This window comes from Lagopus leucura, unplaced genomic scaffold (genome assembly GCF_019238085.1).
Source record: "Lagopus leucura isolate 7727_CA_CO unplaced genomic scaffold, USGS_WTPT01 Super-Scaffold_810, whole genome shotgun sequence".
NCBI classification, from domain to species: domain Eukaryota; kingdom Metazoa; phylum Chordata; class Aves; order Galliformes; family Phasianidae; genus Lagopus; species Lagopus leucura.
In genome coordinates, this window is record NW_024962261.1 from 9,818,496 (window position 1) to 9,836,203 (window position 17,708).

At 43.8% G+C, this 17,708-nt stretch overlaps 1 protein-coding gene across 3 annotated transcripts in view; it reads right to left on the reverse strand.

Moving 5' to 3' along the window:
* Positions 1 to 16,997, reverse strand: part of ABCA1 (ATP binding cassette subfamily A member 1) — a 92,126-nt gene extending 75,129 nt beyond the window's left edge. For 2 of the 3 annotated variants that reach the window (XM_042866134.1, XM_042866132.1), the window contains exons 1-2: positions 16,893 to 16,997; positions 1,668 to 1,808 (exon numbers count right to left, since the gene is read on the reverse strand). In XM_042866134.1, the coding sequence (XP_042722068.1) occupies positions 1,668 to 1,736 (69 nt within the window). In that variant the 5' untranslated portion in view covers positions 1,737 to 1,808; positions 16,893 to 16,997. Of the gene's footprint in view, positions 1 to 1,667; positions 1,809 to 7,506; positions 7,595 to 16,892 lie in introns of those variants that run through there. The other variant, XM_042866133.1, reaches the window with a different exon arrangement.
* Between the last annotated feature and the right edge of the window lie 711 nt (positions 16,998 to 17,708).

The following is a 17,708-nucleotide window of genomic DNA, read 5'->3' on the forward strand; positions in this document are numbered from 1 at the left end:
CAATCTCTATGGATTCCCAAAGTTCATAAAGCCAGTATGGGAGAGGACAAGAGTAAGACTGCTAGTACCAGGGGGAGAAGAAAGTATTCTCAGCTTTAAGAGCCTAGGATACATAGGCTTTTAGAGTAATTGAGAAAAGTATGTACTTTAAAGAGCTGTAGCCACTGTTGAGATTACTTCCTCCGATCCATTGCAACATTCTTATAAATCATGAAGCAGTTCACAAGGTTAGGATATTAATCACCCCCCCCAATACAAGAGAGCAAGCAGCATCACTCCTTACGGCTGATGTGGCACACAGCTTATAAGATGGGCTGCCTTGTCCTGGAAGACCAAGGCTCTTGGTTGGATAAGGACAAAAACATGCCACTTGCATAGAACTCCCCACCACCCTTGACAGCCCTGTAACCAGAGACATTGAGGTTAAAAAACAAACAAACAAAAAAACCCAAACAATCCTTTCTCTGGTTTTATTTGAGCACTTTAAGAATGGGACACATTCAGCTCTGAATTCGCAGGACACAAATTCAGTGACAAGTCTCAGACATTTCAGCAATGACTTCAGAGACTGCTTCCATCTCCACCAGCGAATATGATAGCCGTCTCTCCCTTGTGACTCTCAGTTTCTAAAGCAACCCAGCCCCAGACAGCTGGCAAATACCCTGACATTTGCAGGGTTCAGAAAGCTTATCAGAGACACCACTTTCCACTCACCACCTCAGTAGCTAACGTTCCCTTCACATTCTCCGCTCATGCCTTCTCAAGGTCAGATCTAATGGGACAGCTCCTCTACACAGTCCTGTTCCACAGAACATGGCCCAGTGTAACAGTTACCCCTGAAACCCCTAGAGGGACTGTGCCTTCTTTGGCTTTAACTGTGTGCAGAAGTTACAGCATCTTGTGAGGTCTCTTTAATGTTAAGACCGAAGGCCTTGAGGAGAATGCACTGGATCCACGCTTTGCTGTTCCTGTCTCCACACGGAGAGACTCCTGCTGCTTACTGCTTACTGTAACAGCTATGTTCCATACTGATTAACAGATGGTGAGGCCAGCATTGAGGCTAATCAGAATGCTCCTTGGAAGCAAAGTGTCAGTTGCCTGGATTTGTCTCTACACAAATGTGAGAGCATGTCTCATGCCAACCACTTAAAGTAAGCCTTCTGCTGAAAAGTTTCACAACAGGCTTGTGTGCCTCTCCTTGATTAGAGATCAAAAATGCTTGCTGTTGCCTCTAGCAGAGGTCCCAGCACTGGGAAAACAACCATTAGACCTTTGGCCACATTACGAAGTGGCTGAATTTCTCTGCTGTTGTTGCAGCTTACAGCAGTCAAAAGTGTTTAGAGTCCATGTCACAGAACCACAGCCTGACAGTACTCTTCCTGAGGAGCAGGCAGGTCACAACAGAGGCACTGGACTTACATCCCTCCCTGCCAGGTCGTAGAAGTATTTCAGTACTCTGACACACCAGCATTCAGGAACAACTCCAAACCCCCTCACTTCTATCTGCTAAGGATTTGAGTCAGCTCTCTGAAAATGCAGATCAGCTGTTTTGCCAGGATCCTCTAAGATTTGAAACACTAATACACAGGAAGTTTTCCCTTATTTCACTTGACAAGCAAGCCACAATGCTGTAACTTAGACCAAAAAACACTTTGGCTAATACTTACAGTCTGTCTTCTTCTGTAGGTGAAGTTCTTCCATAGCAGCAATCCCAGCTGCGTCCAAAACGCCATCATTTTTCAACAATGCCTTCCTCCCTTTGTGCAGCAGCAACAGTACACAGCAAGGATGTTGTGGCTGGGCATTAACTAGAAAGCAAGAGTTCAAAGGGAGAAATTATGTGAGATGAGAAAAGGCAACAAGACAGAAAAAGGCATAGGCTGTGCTCCGTGAGTTCATGAAGCCTTGCAGCCAGCCCCTCACTGTATTTCCCATACATCTGCTCTCTTTCTCTGTGCACTCTAGTCAAGTCTCATAGGTTCAAGTCAGCTCAGATTTAAAGCAAAAAGCTTCTCTCCATATTTACTTTTCTAATGGTGAAAAACATGTTGCCAAATTAGGTATGTCTTTGTTTGGCATTCCAACTAATACATTTGCTTGTAGAAGAAAATGCTACACACTTAACATGCAAGGGAGAAAAGTGCATCTCCTTGGAAGCAAGTGACCCTGAAGCCATTCATATTTGGATAAAGTGAATGGACAATTGCTGTTGAGTCAGTGTAGGGTCTTGCAGACACCTGGTCTCCACAGCTGTTGTGAGCAGTGCGCATTCAGTATGCATCTTGCAAATGTATGAGAACGTAAAAAGGATTCAGAAACACATTAGCTTCTTTGGTGGTTTTTAATAATAACACAGCATAAGCTTGGGTACACAAAGACTTTCAGGAAGGCCCATATACAAAGATGAGCTTACAGTAGATTGAAAGCCATTAAATCTTTTATTATTATTATTATTATTATTTCAGAATTCATTTGGAATAGCTTAATTTCCTTTTGAGATTAAGCCACTTCAGATTAAGAGTACTTTCCTTCTGAGTAAGTGTCCATGCAGGGATTTAACTAATTCACAGCGAATTAATTCTGATTTATGCTCCTGAATACATTCTGTTGACAGGCTCAGTGTTAACAGGACAGCTAGCAACCAATCCAAGCACACTACCAGATAACCATTCCCCCTAACATCTGCTGAAGTGGGAACACATGCTTTTGATTCTCATGTCCCACATACCATTATCACAGACCTATTATTCAGAGTTGCATGCCTGACTGCAAACTGCATTGAAAATGTTTTCAAAACCCACAAACACACTATGAACTTAAGCCTTCTTCAGGAAATGCTCTGCCCATTCTCACACTGGAACAAGATTAGATTAGATATAGCAATTCTGGATGCCAGCTTTGAGTTAATGAGTATTTGCAGCTTTTAAGTTTTACCCACAACTACATCCATTATTACAACAGCAAATTAAAAAGTTGTCGTATAGCATAGGTCTCTGCTACATGAAAGTTTCCCAAACACTACAAATGAAATAATTAAAGTCACCATGCTGAATTCCACAGAAAATAACACTGTAGGATCACAACAGCACAGCAGTGTTTTTCACACCACAATAAGGGAGCAAGAACAGTAACAGACAGTACAGTAACAGAACAGTAACCTACAAAACCCACAAATTGAACCTCATGTCTCTACACAGGCAGCTGAGCATACAGCCAATAGGGGCTCCCTGCTATAATTCACTGCAGTGAACAGTACTTGCAGATGCTGCTCTTCATGGAGAGATGCCCAGCTGATCTGGCAGGAGAGCTTTCCTCCCCCTACCCTGTGCTTCCTTCTGGCTGGAACTCCTGACATTAACACGTTCCAGCTGCGTGCACATCTACCTGGTAGACAGTGAACTCCCAGATGCACTCGAGTGAGGTACTGTAACAACTAATAGCATATCAACAACATAAAAATGCCACTCTGTAATACAATTAATGATCTGCAACAAACTACTTCCCAGTGTTTTGTACCAGATACAGCTAAAGACCAAATTCCACCAGGAAGACAGCAGGAAGGATCTTGCAGGGAGCAGCAGAGACCTTTGGCTTCTCAATGGAATTACGTTCAACTCTTTCACTTTAATACTCTTCATAGAGACAGCGGAATAGAATTTGAAGCAGTTTAGGGCTGTCTGAGCTAGTTACAGGGTAGCAGGCTTTATCCATGCCAGGTGAAATCCAAATGTTAGTTATTTGCAATTGCAGGCAGTCCCCAAGATCCAAAATGTGGAAAAAATGCTTTATAGACTTCATAGGGCTCATACTGTGCTTTGCAGTGACATAAGGGCACATATTGATCATTTAACACCCCCTCAGCTGATCAGCAGAAACCTGTGCAACTAGGAAGACTTGGCTGTGCCTGCTTGGATTTCAGCTCTCTATAAAGTTCAGCTAAACATTACAGAGAACAAAACAAATGTGCTGGCTTTCAAGCAAGGCCAGTTTGTCTGCACACAAGTTTTAAATAAGGCAAAAATATCCGTTTGTAAGGACTGTACCTGATGATTGTAAAACCTGTCCCATGTGTTGACACGACAAGCTAAGTCTCTACATAAACCAAAGAGACAAGTCCTACCACCAGATGTTCACTGAGAGCACAAAAACTGAACCCAAAGTGCGCCCAGTTCCACTTCTTCCAGCCACGCTGGTTTTACAGCTTCAGAGACATTCAAGTTCCAGGGTCTCTTGCAGATGGGGTTACCCAGGTTTTGCTGATGCTTGTATCTGTCTCCAATTTTGATCTGTATCAGAGGCTGTCACATTTGGTTCACTGCTGATACAAGTTAACTAGGTTCACCTGAATTACTAATGCCTCAGGTAAAGCTGCTCAAACTAAATCCCAGGCAAAAATGGGTTAGTGACATTTCAAATGTTCTTCTACCAGTCGGAAAGCAAGGATTACAAACCAGAAACACAGAAAACAGTGGCAGACCCAACTGTCTCAGCTCAGCTGGATCTGAAGTCCACCAGTATTTCACTTCAGGCTCATCTAGGATGTATAACACAACAGGGAAACCCAACTCACTGTTTAGTAGTTGCTGTTCTAAAGTCCACAGATACCAGCTAGTTTTCCTTCTGTATCACACCTAAGGAAAATTTTTTTAGCCAGCAGTGAGCACCATGGATCACTCTCACCCTCTAAAAAAGCAGTAATATTTCTGTCTAGCACAAGAAAAGCTGCATGAATTTGCCACAGCAATACAAGTACCTTACATCTCAGGAAACAACACCTCCATTGAAGAGAGGGATTTATACCTGCCAAGACTGAACCTACCACCAAAAAAAGAAAACCCAAACAGAAAAACCCACTCATTTTTATAAGCAATGTGAAAGCTGGAACAATTTCTTAAGCTGTAATAGGTAGTGCAACCTAGCTGCATAAAGGTCTTTGCTGTAGATATCCAACTTGCACAGCCAACCTTTTCCACTGTGTGAACACTTCCTGTTTTCCAGTGCATTTACAACAGCAGTCGTAAGCTTAGAGGCAAGAGGTTTACTTCTATTCATCACTCAGAAAACCGTTCTTGTTTAGATCTGCTTCAGCATTCCTCCACCTCCTCAACACAGCTGCATAGCTTAGACAAAATGGAGGATACCAGGAGAGACTCAAATTGCCCACATCTTTGAGATACACCTGGTAGCTGTCTAGTAGATCAGGCATAATGGATGCTTACAGCAACCTACTGAATCCAGACACATGCCCTGTGCAACATGCAGATAGAGCAACAAGAACTCAGTTGAACAGACAGCCAATTAAAAGGACCATGAGGCCATCTCACATCTAACCAGCAAATAAACTAGTACACAAGCTTCCTAGCATGCCCTACCAGCATGCCGCTCAGATCTTCATATACATAACACGCTATTTTTCTAAGCATTCCAAATTTTCTCAATTCACAGGTGCCATTGAGCAAAAGCAGCATCCAAATACTCCCCCAGATCTTTGGACAGAGTTGTCTCCATGTGCTTGTCCCATGGACTGTCCCTGCAGATGGCTTTTCTCCCCACCGCAGAAACTCCCTGTGAATTCCAGACCTATAAGTCTACGACTCCATCTGAGTGTGCAATTCAAAAATCACTTTAGGAGAAAAATACATGAAGAGATGAATTCTGAAAATGCTGACAGTGAAACACTTTGACCAACCTTGTCTAGATAAGCACCATCACAATCATCAAGACTAAAACGGCTGCTGAAAAGTCCATTAGCTGGTACACTGAGAATCCCCAGACCCAATCAGTCTTAAACACAAAGCTATGTATTTTTACAGCTGTAGATTTTAAGAGGAAAAAAAGGTCAAGTGGAAGAGAACCAATTCCCCACCCCCATGCCTGGTGTCTGTACTAAATAAACATAAAACAGCTTTCAAAAGCAGCTTTCTGCAAACAATGCAGCTGTTTGCTTTCTTCTGGGGGCAAAAAAACCTTTCCCCTGGAGAAGAAATCACTATTTATACAGGGAACAAAGCAAACCTACCGAACCTTATGGGACTGGAACATTTCAGGATTCTGGCAAAAGGATACAGAACCTGTGAATCTCCAGCAATGACTTAAACCAAGCCCTGGTCAGCAGAGCTAAAACCTTGTACTACTTTAAAAAGACTCACAGGCTGCTATGAAAGCAGTTAGAAGCCTTCCACCCCATTCTCTTGGCCAGATTTCCACATTACAAAAGCTACGACCACTGGCAGCTCTCCATAGACCAAGCAGCCATGGAGAATACTAATCTGATATCTAGAGATAATGTCTTCTGACAGAAAAACAAACAAACAAACAAACAAAACATTGTTTGCTGGGTGCAACATACATCTACTACAGCCATTACTGTCCCTCTACTGCAAGCAAACATGGCGTAGCACATTACACACACAACCTCAAATGAAAAACTGTACATCTGCTTAACACCAACAGCCTTTCTTTATATATCTACCAAATCAAACAGCCACTCTTCAAAAGAAATGGGACAGCTGAGGAAAAGAGCACTGGCTGTGAGCAGAAACACAGTCCTTTTGGTGAAGGCTGAGAAATGACTTTATTTCCTTTATGTAGAACCAAGCTGCACTTCATGGAGCAAACAGTGTCATGAGCCACCTCAACTCTGCAAAGCCCAGATCCAAGAGCAAAGTCCCTCCCAGTGCTCCATATGCCACCAACTGAGATCAGGTCACCATGACAGAAGGCGAGAGAGAAGTGTGTGCCTCAAATTGACAATTTGATCCAAACAAGACAAACTGTCAGAGAATTGTCTGGGCATTTTGGGAGTACAGGTACTGATTAGCGCCAGGAGTTGAACTACATCACCCAAATCAGGGTCTAACATCCCGGCTGCTTTCTTGCAGAATACTTGGATCTCAGCTTATAGTTTCTTTCCAACTAGTAGCTGTGGTCAGGAGACTCATACATCCACTTTTATTTCTTACAGCCTCAGGCTGTAAGAAGGAATAAGCAGCAAGACAAATATTAGAAAGAAACCTTTGTTTTAAACCTCCATGATTTCCAGAAAGAAAAAAGCACTTTTCTCTAAACTTCAATAAATAGGAGGTGGAAAAGGAGCATTAGTCCCAGAGCAGTTGAGATTATGCTTGACAAAGAGTGACTGAGGACAAATGCAAACAATCACTTATCCCACTGTTATGGACCTAATTAGAGATAATCTCCACAGCAGAAACAGACAGTGCATGAAGAATTAAGAGTAGAGCCCATTTTACAATCAGAACAACTCAGGTAAAGTCTGCAAGACTAATAGGAGCAAAATTGACATTCAAGTCTCTAAGTTTCTCAAGAAATCAAAAATCTCAAAATCTACTGGAGCTTCAGAGAAGAAGGGAAGCTGTACCCTAACAATAATACTTTTCTAGGAATAACAACACTGACCTTTTAAAGTTACCTTCTAAATCCAACATTCTGAACTAAGTTACAAAAAGATGCCTTCAAAAGCATTAGCAGCACGTTCAAACAACTCACCTGGAGTGCCAAGCAAAGCAAAGGCAAAGATAAAAGCACAACCAGTAGATGCTACACACTTGTCTCCTGGTTTAAGCACTGCTAGATTCTGCAGCAATAACGAGCAATGCAGGGTCAGCAGAGGAGGTGTGAGCTTTGAACCTGCAGCCTGATGCCTGGGATGCAAGATCATTATCAGGGAGGCCACACAGACACTGAAAAAAGCAATTCTTTCGTAACCTCCCCACAGAGGACTTCCATTTTTTTCCCCATTTGCCAGACGAATATCAGGCCAAGTTTACTATCCTACCTAAGAGTTCATTCAGTGAGAAGGGCTTTCCTCTTCAAAATCACCCAGATCATGTTTACACCAACTGCTTGTTACTAACGATATGATTGGAAATCTTCCGGGTCAGCAGGCAAGACTACAAACAACAATATTTGGTTGGCAGTCCTTGGCACGGACCTTGACTAATTTACATCACCTTACACAGATTGACTACCTGGCCTTAGGTTTGGTAGCAAACACATTCTGGCCTTGTTCTTCAACACCTACTAATACTGCAAACAACTAGCACATTGTTTTTATTGTGGCCATCTGCCCTATAAAATAACAATGATTTGTATGACAGAAGCACTTTCAGATTTAGCTTCATGGTAATCCACAACCAGTTTGACTCATTTTTCCTCCTGATGAGTGTGCCAAGCTTTCTACAACTCCCTAACATTAGGCACAGTGCCAAAATATTGGGAAGCTGATGGAACGTTTTCTTGAAATTCCACCAGCGCCCAAACAAAATGCAGGCACTGCATCTCACTTAGTCACAGGATCCTTACAGCACCATACTCACAGCTACATAACACTGAACAGATGAATTCTCTTCATTTAAGGGGGCTGTGCTTCACAGAAGGTTAGAGACAGCTGGAAGAAAATGACTGCTCCTTTTAAGCACAACATGACAAGAAAATAGCTACTCATAATCTGCTTTAACTGCTGCTATTAAAACAATTAGTCACATAAAAGAGCCCAGCGCTAGGCTTTGCCTGTTGCAGTAGGAATTACAAGAGAAGAAAGCCCAGATCTTACTCTGACAAGAACTGGAACTAATACAACATGATGTTAGGGACAGAAATCTGGCATCCCAAGCATTTGGGCAAGGGGCTTCTAATGGTATCTAGTCCAGGCACCACGAACAAGCACTCTGATTTTTTAAAAAGTCAGCATATTCTGTGCTGAGTATCTCTGAAAGCCCAGCTATAAATAGCAGAGCAGAGACCATTTCGAAAGTCATACCCAGAATGAGTATCAAGAGCACTAAAAATGCTGGCCCCGAGCTCTTCAACAGCTCTCATCTCCTCCTTCTGACAAAGCGTAGGCCCCAGAATGCATTTGTGGGGCACAGGTGGATGCATAGCAATGCATCAGAAATAAACCACAAGAGATAGTTTCCCAAAGACCTGAGCACCAGCCTACAGGTACTCCTTAATACAAATAGGACTACATTTTTCCAGTCAGCAGTGCCTCATTTTCAGAAAGGGACGATGTTTAGAAACTTCCCTTGTGACAGAACATGCCAAGCTGCTTTGAAAACCTGTCCCAGTTCACACTGGAGCATGCCTTCCTACCAGAATGACCACAACAACTGGTTCTCATTAATTCTAGCACGTTCAGAAGGTGAAATGGTGAAAACACGTGCGCTCCATTGCAATAGAAAAACTTGAGCTTGCATGTGCCACAGCTGGACTGATTCAAAGAAGGGCATGGGCAAGAGATTGTGTCACGCACTTCAGCAAGAGGAATTACTCAAATGTCAAATATAACACTTAAGAAGAAATGCAGCCAATTATTTCAATATTAAAAAAAAAAAAAAAACACCACTAAATTCCACTGGAAGACTTTGAAACACATGAAACATTCTGATATTCCTATTACAGTAAGCATCTCTACTTCTCTCACACACACACAAAAAAAGATGATTTACTTTATCACGGCCCATGTCCAAGATCCATAGTCCGTATTTGCTTGGTTCTGTGGTTTTTTTTTTTTTTTTGGTTGCTGTTGTTGGGTGTTTTTGTTTTTTAATCCCAAAGAATGAGCTTTTCTCTGCTGTGGAATCTGGAAGTAATAGAACAACCTGCTAAAATAATGATTGTGACATTCAAGCTCAATTCCATGCCATTAGGCTTTGATCTCTGAGCAACTGTAGTACTGTCGGCACAGTTGGCAAAAAGCTCTGTTGCACAGCATCAGCCACTTTTTTCTCCTGCTGATGCATCCTGTTTATGGACATTATCTTCTCAAACATGAAAAAGGATTAAGCATTTCACTTTACAGAAGACGGTTTTCTGCTTGGCAGCTGCCTCCAAGGACAGAAGAAACACAGAGCTCCCTCAAGAAAGTCATCACCCTTCTCAGCTTTTGGGAAAGGAAATCCATGAGCTCAGAGGGTGTTAGCTAGAAAAACTTTTGACCACCATCCCCCGCTCCATGCACCCTGATCACTGAATTACTTCATCTATGTGAATCAGCCATAGATCTGGCTTACGACTGTGTACACCGGTAGGCAATGCACATTCCCATCATGGAATGGCTGGGACATCACTGGGGTGCTTGTATCATCTCCGGAGCCAGGGTACCATGCCTCACAGCTTTGCCATCACTTCTGTAAGTTTTTTGGGTTGTTTGATTTGCCAAAGAGTGCCTTTACCTATATTTTATTTTTCTAGCTTGTTCTTCAGTCCTGGGGGAAGGTAAGGATGTAAGCAACCCAGCAAAGATTGGTACTGTAATTTGAGATGTATGTCTGCTCCATCCAAGGAAATTTTACTGTTATTCTCTTCTCAGTTTTTGCCATCTGGGACCAGCACGTCATGAACCAGCACGTGTCCAAAAACAAAACAGAACACAATATGGCTTTTGCTGTGTGAAATATCCTTCTGGTGTATTTAAGACTCTCTGCCATAAGGAATAAGCTCACTGTGAAGCCTGATATCTACACAACTGCACTGACACATGTCTCATAGATACAGGTTATGGAAGATAAAACGACAGAAATACCCCTCAACTATGCAGAAAAGCCTCAGCCAAGAAAAAGCCTGCAGCACAATGCAAGGAAATGATGTTGTCAGAAGAAAGTTGGCAAAGGCTGTATTTTATGTCAGTGTGAGTAGAGTTTAATCCTTGAAACTCTACAATAGGCAGACCCAAACACAGCTTCAGCTCTCATGCTGCTAACCACCTAACTGCACAGACCTAAAAGCTAGTATTGCAACACAGGAGTAAACAGGAATCCAGGTGCTTTTGAAAGTAATGACTGCTCACTTTAAAGAGAAATAAATTTCTGCTCAATCTTGGCAAATGATAAGATTCAATAACCACTTATCTCTAATGTTACTCATAGAACAAAACAAAAATAATTGACATGCACAGTAAGAATGAAAGCAGCACACCTGTTGTGACAGGTGTGGCACTGGGCACCTAGCTGGGTGTGCTGCCAGAATGCTGTGTGCAAACCTCTCTCTTTGCCTAATCCACAAGAAACAAGTTGTTCCACACAGATTATATTGTTCACTTCCAATCGTTCAACTCATACTCCCATAAGGGTCAACAAGCTAGTGAACAAATGTGAAATAAGCTACAGTGTGGTTATTTTAACATCACACATGCTGATGGAATGAGCTAATGGTGACAATCTGTTCAAACCTAAGCTACACTTCTTCATGTGGGCTTCAGGATGGAGATCCACTAGATTGCTCCAACAATATCAAGGGACTAAGCACAAAAGTGAAGAACTGGTCTACTCAATTTCAGGCAAAAGCACTCAGAATGGAAAATGCTTTGGGAGGGTGCAGAAGTGGCACTAAATACCAGAAGGAAGAGAGTAAGCTTGTAAGAGAAGTGTAAACAAAACAATTCTGCAAGTTGTTAATGGATGTAAGTTCCAAGCCATACATTTTCTGTTGAGCTTATGAAGTCCTAAATGATGCAGAGAAAGTTTCACTGGATTCAGAGCACATTCCCACAGAGAATCCACTCGACAGAAGTTATGTCTGGTTTTACATGTGAACACAACTGGGAAGACAGCTACAGTGGTGAAGACTAAGACTAATGTTAAAAGAGCTGTGAACAAAGCTCTGGAAGACACAGTAATGGGGGGATGGGAAAAAAAAAAAAAAAGAAAAAAACAAGGGAAAAACAAGATCTGAAGAAATCTGGTGACAGCTGGTATACAAGTGAATATATACATGTATTATATATATATATTTATTTCTGGAGGAAATAAATCCAAATTCCTCCAAATATACCTACTACTTTCTTAGAAGGAATATCTCCATAGGTTTGTGAGACCTGGTAAGCAAGGTTGTAGGAACTGCTACTCCAATTTAGCAGAGTAAAGAACAATTAAAATATCAAAAATACTTTAAAACAAATGAATTAGATAAAAAGTACATTACTCAGTGATAGCATAAATTCTGAAATGCAAGATCAATTTAGTTTAACAAATTTGGTTTAAAACCAAATTTGTCTGTTCAAATTCACCTAGTTCACCTAGAAGAGAACTAGATTTTGAACTTTGACTCCACCAGAAAGAAATGTCCATACTGCACACACCAAAGCTTGCTGCTGTTTTATTGTGTGAGCAAAGGGAGATTTGTTGGTTTTTTGTTGTTGTTGTTGTTGTTTTTAAATCCAATCAAACTTGATTCTAAATTCTGCTTTCCACTAGCAATTATACTGGACTCCTGTTATGGCAGCATAATTACAATACAGGGAAGAGAAAAAGAGCCAATGACATATCCATAAACATATTCCCCACAAATACATCTCTCAGAGAAAATATATGTATAATAATTTGTTTGTTTCTTCTGAAGGCATAAGAATGCACCTGCAAATGCAGCAGCAACATCTAAAAAGCTGGGCTTTAAATCTGGTTGCTGACGTGACCAACTCAGCTAATAGTCTTTACCAAAAAATAAAAATGCTGCAGCTGAGAAGAAAAAAAAAAAACACTTTCACTTTTTCATTGTGGAATATAAGCTTTTATGATCTCATATTTATAACAACATTGAATCAGGGAACAGAAGCATGTCATCATGAGACAGGTGCTGCTGCTAGAAAACAGGTTATCCTGGTCCCTGGGTCTTGTTGGTCACCTTGACCGCCACCACTGTTGCTCTGAGACCTTACACATAGCTTAATTTTGGCTATTACTAAACTAACAGCCAAGAATGCTAATGAATATTAATTGCACAGCTTGACTTCCAGCTTCCAGTAATAGCCTTTCACTGGGAAATGGGCAAATAAAATTTCAGATTGTTTCAGAAAATTTCAGAGCCAAGAAAACAGGGTGGTGGCTGGTTTGGGCCACTTCTTTATCTTCCATGCAACACTGCCTGCCTTCTGCCTGATAGAAAGGAAGACAGACCTCCAGAATGATCTCTGAACCGTGTGGTCAGAGGCTCTGGCTTTGTTTGCTCTTTCCAAAAGACTGACCTTGCTATCTAGCTCAAACCAGAACAGTCTTGGAAAGGCTCTCCTGCTCTCCTCTTTCTGGCTAAGGACAATCATTCCCTAACAAAGTTAGCACAACACAAACGGATCTCTTATTGGATTAGATAGAGCTCTGCTAAGCAATACTCCTCCAGAAAATAACAGAAGAGGAAAAAGGTCAGCTTGTATATGGATGTTTATACCATTCAGACTGATGTACATTCTTCTTATAATCCATGATCAAGCCCTTTCACTAATAACTCAATAAATCTTAAGATCTGAATGCTCCTATTTTTCCCTACAGCATTAGTTTGTTGTCTGAGAAAAGCTGCATCAACAGCTTTCCATCCTACTCTGTCTCACCCTCACTCCTTGAGGCAAACTCACATCTTTCCTGCCCTAAGACAAGCGATAAAAAAAGACAGGTCTGGCTTTACTGTTACCTTTCATTAGAAAAGGAGACCCGAAAAATGAAGAGAAAGAGGGTATTCTGGTCAGTGGTTCAATTCATGCTAATTCTTCTGAGCTGATCTGTACAGGCCTCCTATAGCCAGCAGCATTATAGGACATACAGCAACAGAATACGAAATGTTTTGAGTTGTTAAGACGAACATCTCAACACCACAAGTAGAGTCTTATCACGGTATTTATAATCCTTATCCTTAGTAACCACAACTGTTCTAGATAACTGCATAGCAAACTTTCAAGAATTCAGGATTCAAATATTCAGCAGATACAAAAATGATAATCTCAAAGACAACAATTCAGCAACTTTCTACCATGTTAGACCTGGAGAAAGAATCTTATTTCAGGATTTGGAGCGCCACCCAGCCTAGGAGACCTACACAGACACCACGGTTCCTGCTCCAAGATTACTTAAACAAATTAGTAGTCTGATTCCCCTTCTGTTCCACTCCTGTCACCATCTTTGTGCCAGCACCAGCATTCACGAACCCACAATCTGAGCACAGGATGCTAAAGAATCACCTAGCTAAAAATGTTTTCAACCCTTCCATCCCTCAGTGAAAGAACTCCCTCATCTGGAAGTTCAGAAAGAAAAGTTAATTTTAAGCTTGGTCACCCTGGGTTGGTGAACTTTAGCATCAGCCCAGAGAACAAAACATGGACAGACAGAGACCCAGCTCTTGGAGGAGGTGAAGTAGGGCCATTAGCAGCTCAGCAGCAACCCCCAATTACACCAGATTAAAGTTCTGAAGAAACCACACCCTAAGGAGCACTGTACCTGCCTGGTGCAGCCTGCATTGATAAACAGAAGTAGAGCTCATCCCATCCAGCAAGAGGACAGGCTGGGGACTGGCCTTGCTCCTGCCCTGGTTCTCCAGGCCCCCCTCTGCCAGCAAGCTCTGCAGGGAGGCAGGCAAGGGAGAACCCACATCCCGAGTTGTACCTATCACACCTGATTCACACATGAGACACTGTGTACGTCACTTACACAGAAGGTCCAGAGCTGCTTTCCTCAAGCCACAGAGGTGTTATTACAGCATCTGTGGACTGCTTTAGGCTCACATGGTGAGGGTGAGGCCCAGGAAGTAGAGAACAGGCTATTTCCAGAACAAAGGCCACAGTAACATTGTCCTTTTTCTATCTTTGAAAATAAGCTCAAGTCTTTCCAACTTCAGCAGTTCAGCACCTCACCAGGGACCAGTCCCACTCACCCTGTGATACAGGATGGAGAGAGGCCAGACCAGATCTCTGCTCACATCAGCAGAATCGAGCTGAAGAGGTTTCCGAAGACAAAACTGGCATTACCAAACAGGTTGGCCAGCATCAGCCCATGACAAACTCATCTATAAGCATACCCCAGTCCCACTGGGTAAGGAGACCACCAGGAGGCTCTCACCATGCCTGCCTGTACCGCTGCTCAGTTTGGAGGAAAGCCAAGACTGATAGCCAAACGTTGCCAAGACTCCTGCAAACGCCACAGTCTTACAAAGAACGGCACCTGAGGTGCTTGTTTCACACAAAATACTATTCAGGCACGTGAGCTTCAATAATAATGCATCAAGGGGAAGTTACTGCGAGCAGTTGGGGCCAGACACAACACTGCAATTGCAAACATGGACAGCCACAATCTCTCAAAAATAGCAAATACCCCACAGAACACCTCCAACAAACATATTTTTATCATCTTCTAGCATGAGATATTCCCAACTTCCAAAGTTAAACAAAAGTATTGAAGCCTGGGGCCCTTAAGGCTTCCACTATCCAGCTGTTAGAGGTCCATGGTGGCCTCTGCCCCTCTTCCCCTAGGAGTCTTTACGATAATGCTAACATCAGCAAGACTTAACAGCTCTCCCTCTCCGTAATCCCAAGGAGGTGGGAGAATGAAGGTTTTCAAGAAGTGTGTAGATATGGTACTTATGGACACAGCTTAGTGTGCAATATTAGTGGTAGGCGGCCAGTTGGACTAGATGACCTCAGAAGTCTTTACCAACCTTAATGCTTCAATGATTCTAAAGTTCAATTTGAGTTCTACCATGCAACTTCTGCTTTCCAGGCAGAATCAAAAAAATTTTCCAGGCAATCCTCTACCCACAGTTTGGAATGAGCGGACCTGTAACACTTGCCCCATAACCAACCCACCCAAACTACAAGTGCCAGACAAACAAGGCAGTGAAGCACTGCTAGTGAAGGCAGCGGGCTCCTTGCTGGCCAAGCAGACCACACCAGGCTGAGCTCCTCAGCCTGCAGGGACGTGGCAGAACCACACTGTGCTGCACAAGAACATCTCGGCACACAACACTGCTTCCAGTCCGTGGCACAACAAACAGAAAGCACCCGCACCATGTGTCTAATTACATTACTCCTCTTCAAAATTCAGCAGGATTGCTCACTTAGGAAAAGCCTCAAGACAGCAAGCGTGGCCATCTGTTGTTAATGGAGCATGCCCAAGACACGGCTGTTCCCTGCTGTACAAGCACGGACATATCTCTGCATGCTGCCTCCTAACTGCACCTTAGTGTATTAATCTATACCAGTAATTTTCAAAACCAGCTCAAATTCAGCTAGGCGCGTAAGCACAGGTTTACATCTCTCAGGCTCCAGTAACATCTATTCCAACAGATTAAAGCTCAGCCTTTGATCCTCCAAATTGATCTACACAGCCATGAAGTCTCCATGCCTAACAGCTCGGGGAGGGGGGGGGGGGGGGGGAGAGGGGCATGCGATGAATAGTTTAAGACAGACAGAAATAGCGCTTAATAGGAACTTTCAGTTTATAATCAGAGTATCTTTCTTGATGGACCTAAGAATCCGAGCGGTCACGCACGCCCAAAACCAAGCAGTAGCGCTTTGCAGGGGGCTGACGATAGGCTGTAACGAAGCAGTTCAAGCTTCTCAACAGCCTGGCACGCAGAGGTGAGATCTGTTGCATGCAGTCGTGCCTCCTGCCCATCACAAAAGCAGCGGGATCGAATTGTTATTATTTTTACACACCCGCTCCCCACTCCCCGCTCAGCGACATCGATTTCTGCGTAGGTGCAAAGGGGATCGGAGCCCCCCGCTAGTCTCCGGCACCCGCCAGCGCTGGGGCGGGCGGCGGGTCGCTGGAGCCGCCCTACGCGAGCGCTGCCAAGACAGAGCTGCTCTGTTCGGATCAGCTAGAATAAAATAACGACAAAATTATAAACACACACTCTGGAGGGAGAAGGGGGGGAACAAACAAAACGCATCAGCCCTCTACCGATCCCCTACCGCCCCTCAAGGCGTTCCCAGTAAAGTTACGTACACTAAGGGGGAAAAAAAAAAAAAGAAAAAAAAAAAAAAAGAAAAAAAAAAGAATTAAAAAAAAGTTAATCGCTTTTTCCCCCCTGCCCCGTGACGCTGCTCCAGGCGGAGCGCGGACGAGCGGTGCCGCTAACCCAACGCAACCGCTGCCGTGCTGTGCCGAGCCTACCTCCGGGCCGGGGAGCCCTGGGCAGCCGCCCTCGGTCCCGCACCGAGCCGAGCCGCCTCGCCTCGCTTCGCTCCACTTCTACCGAGCTCAGCTCTGCCACGCACCGAGCAGACACCGGCCCCGACGCCGGCCCCGCTCCCGAGCACCCGCGTCCCTCGACGTGTCTTTATAGGGCGGCGCGGGGCAGCCCGAGGCGGGGCGTTACCACCCGCCCCTTCCACAGCCGGGCAGCGCCTGGAATCGTTTTTCCTTTCCCCTTTTCTCCCTCTTCTCTATTTTCCTCTTTCTTTCTTTCTTTCCCCCCGACCTTCCACGTTCCACTTTTTGTTTTTCCCGTCTCCTTCGTCTTTTTCCTTCTTTTTTTTCACTCTCCTCCCGCAGCAAGGGACGCCGCCAATGTTTGGGAGGCGGAGTCGCGTCGATTTGCATGTGGGTGTGCTCGCTGCAGCCGAAAACAAACGGCGGTGCTGTGCCCGCCTCACACCGCACGCTGCTTGGGGGACGCACGGCAAGGCATGGGTTGCACGGCACCCCCTATGGTTACTGCTGGGCTGGGGTCAGTGCGGCTCCCGCACATCGCGGCCGGCTGCTAACCGGTCTGTGGAAATCACAGAATCATTAGAGTTGGAAAGGCCACTAAGATCACCAAGTCCAACAAGCAGCCCATTCCACCATGCCCTCGGTGCCACATCCACACAGTTCTTGAACACCCTCAGGGACGGTGACTCCACCACCTCCCTGGGCAGCCCGTGCCACTGCAGCACCGCTCTCTGGGAGAAGGAATTTTTGCTAACATTCAAAGAGAAAGGGAGGACA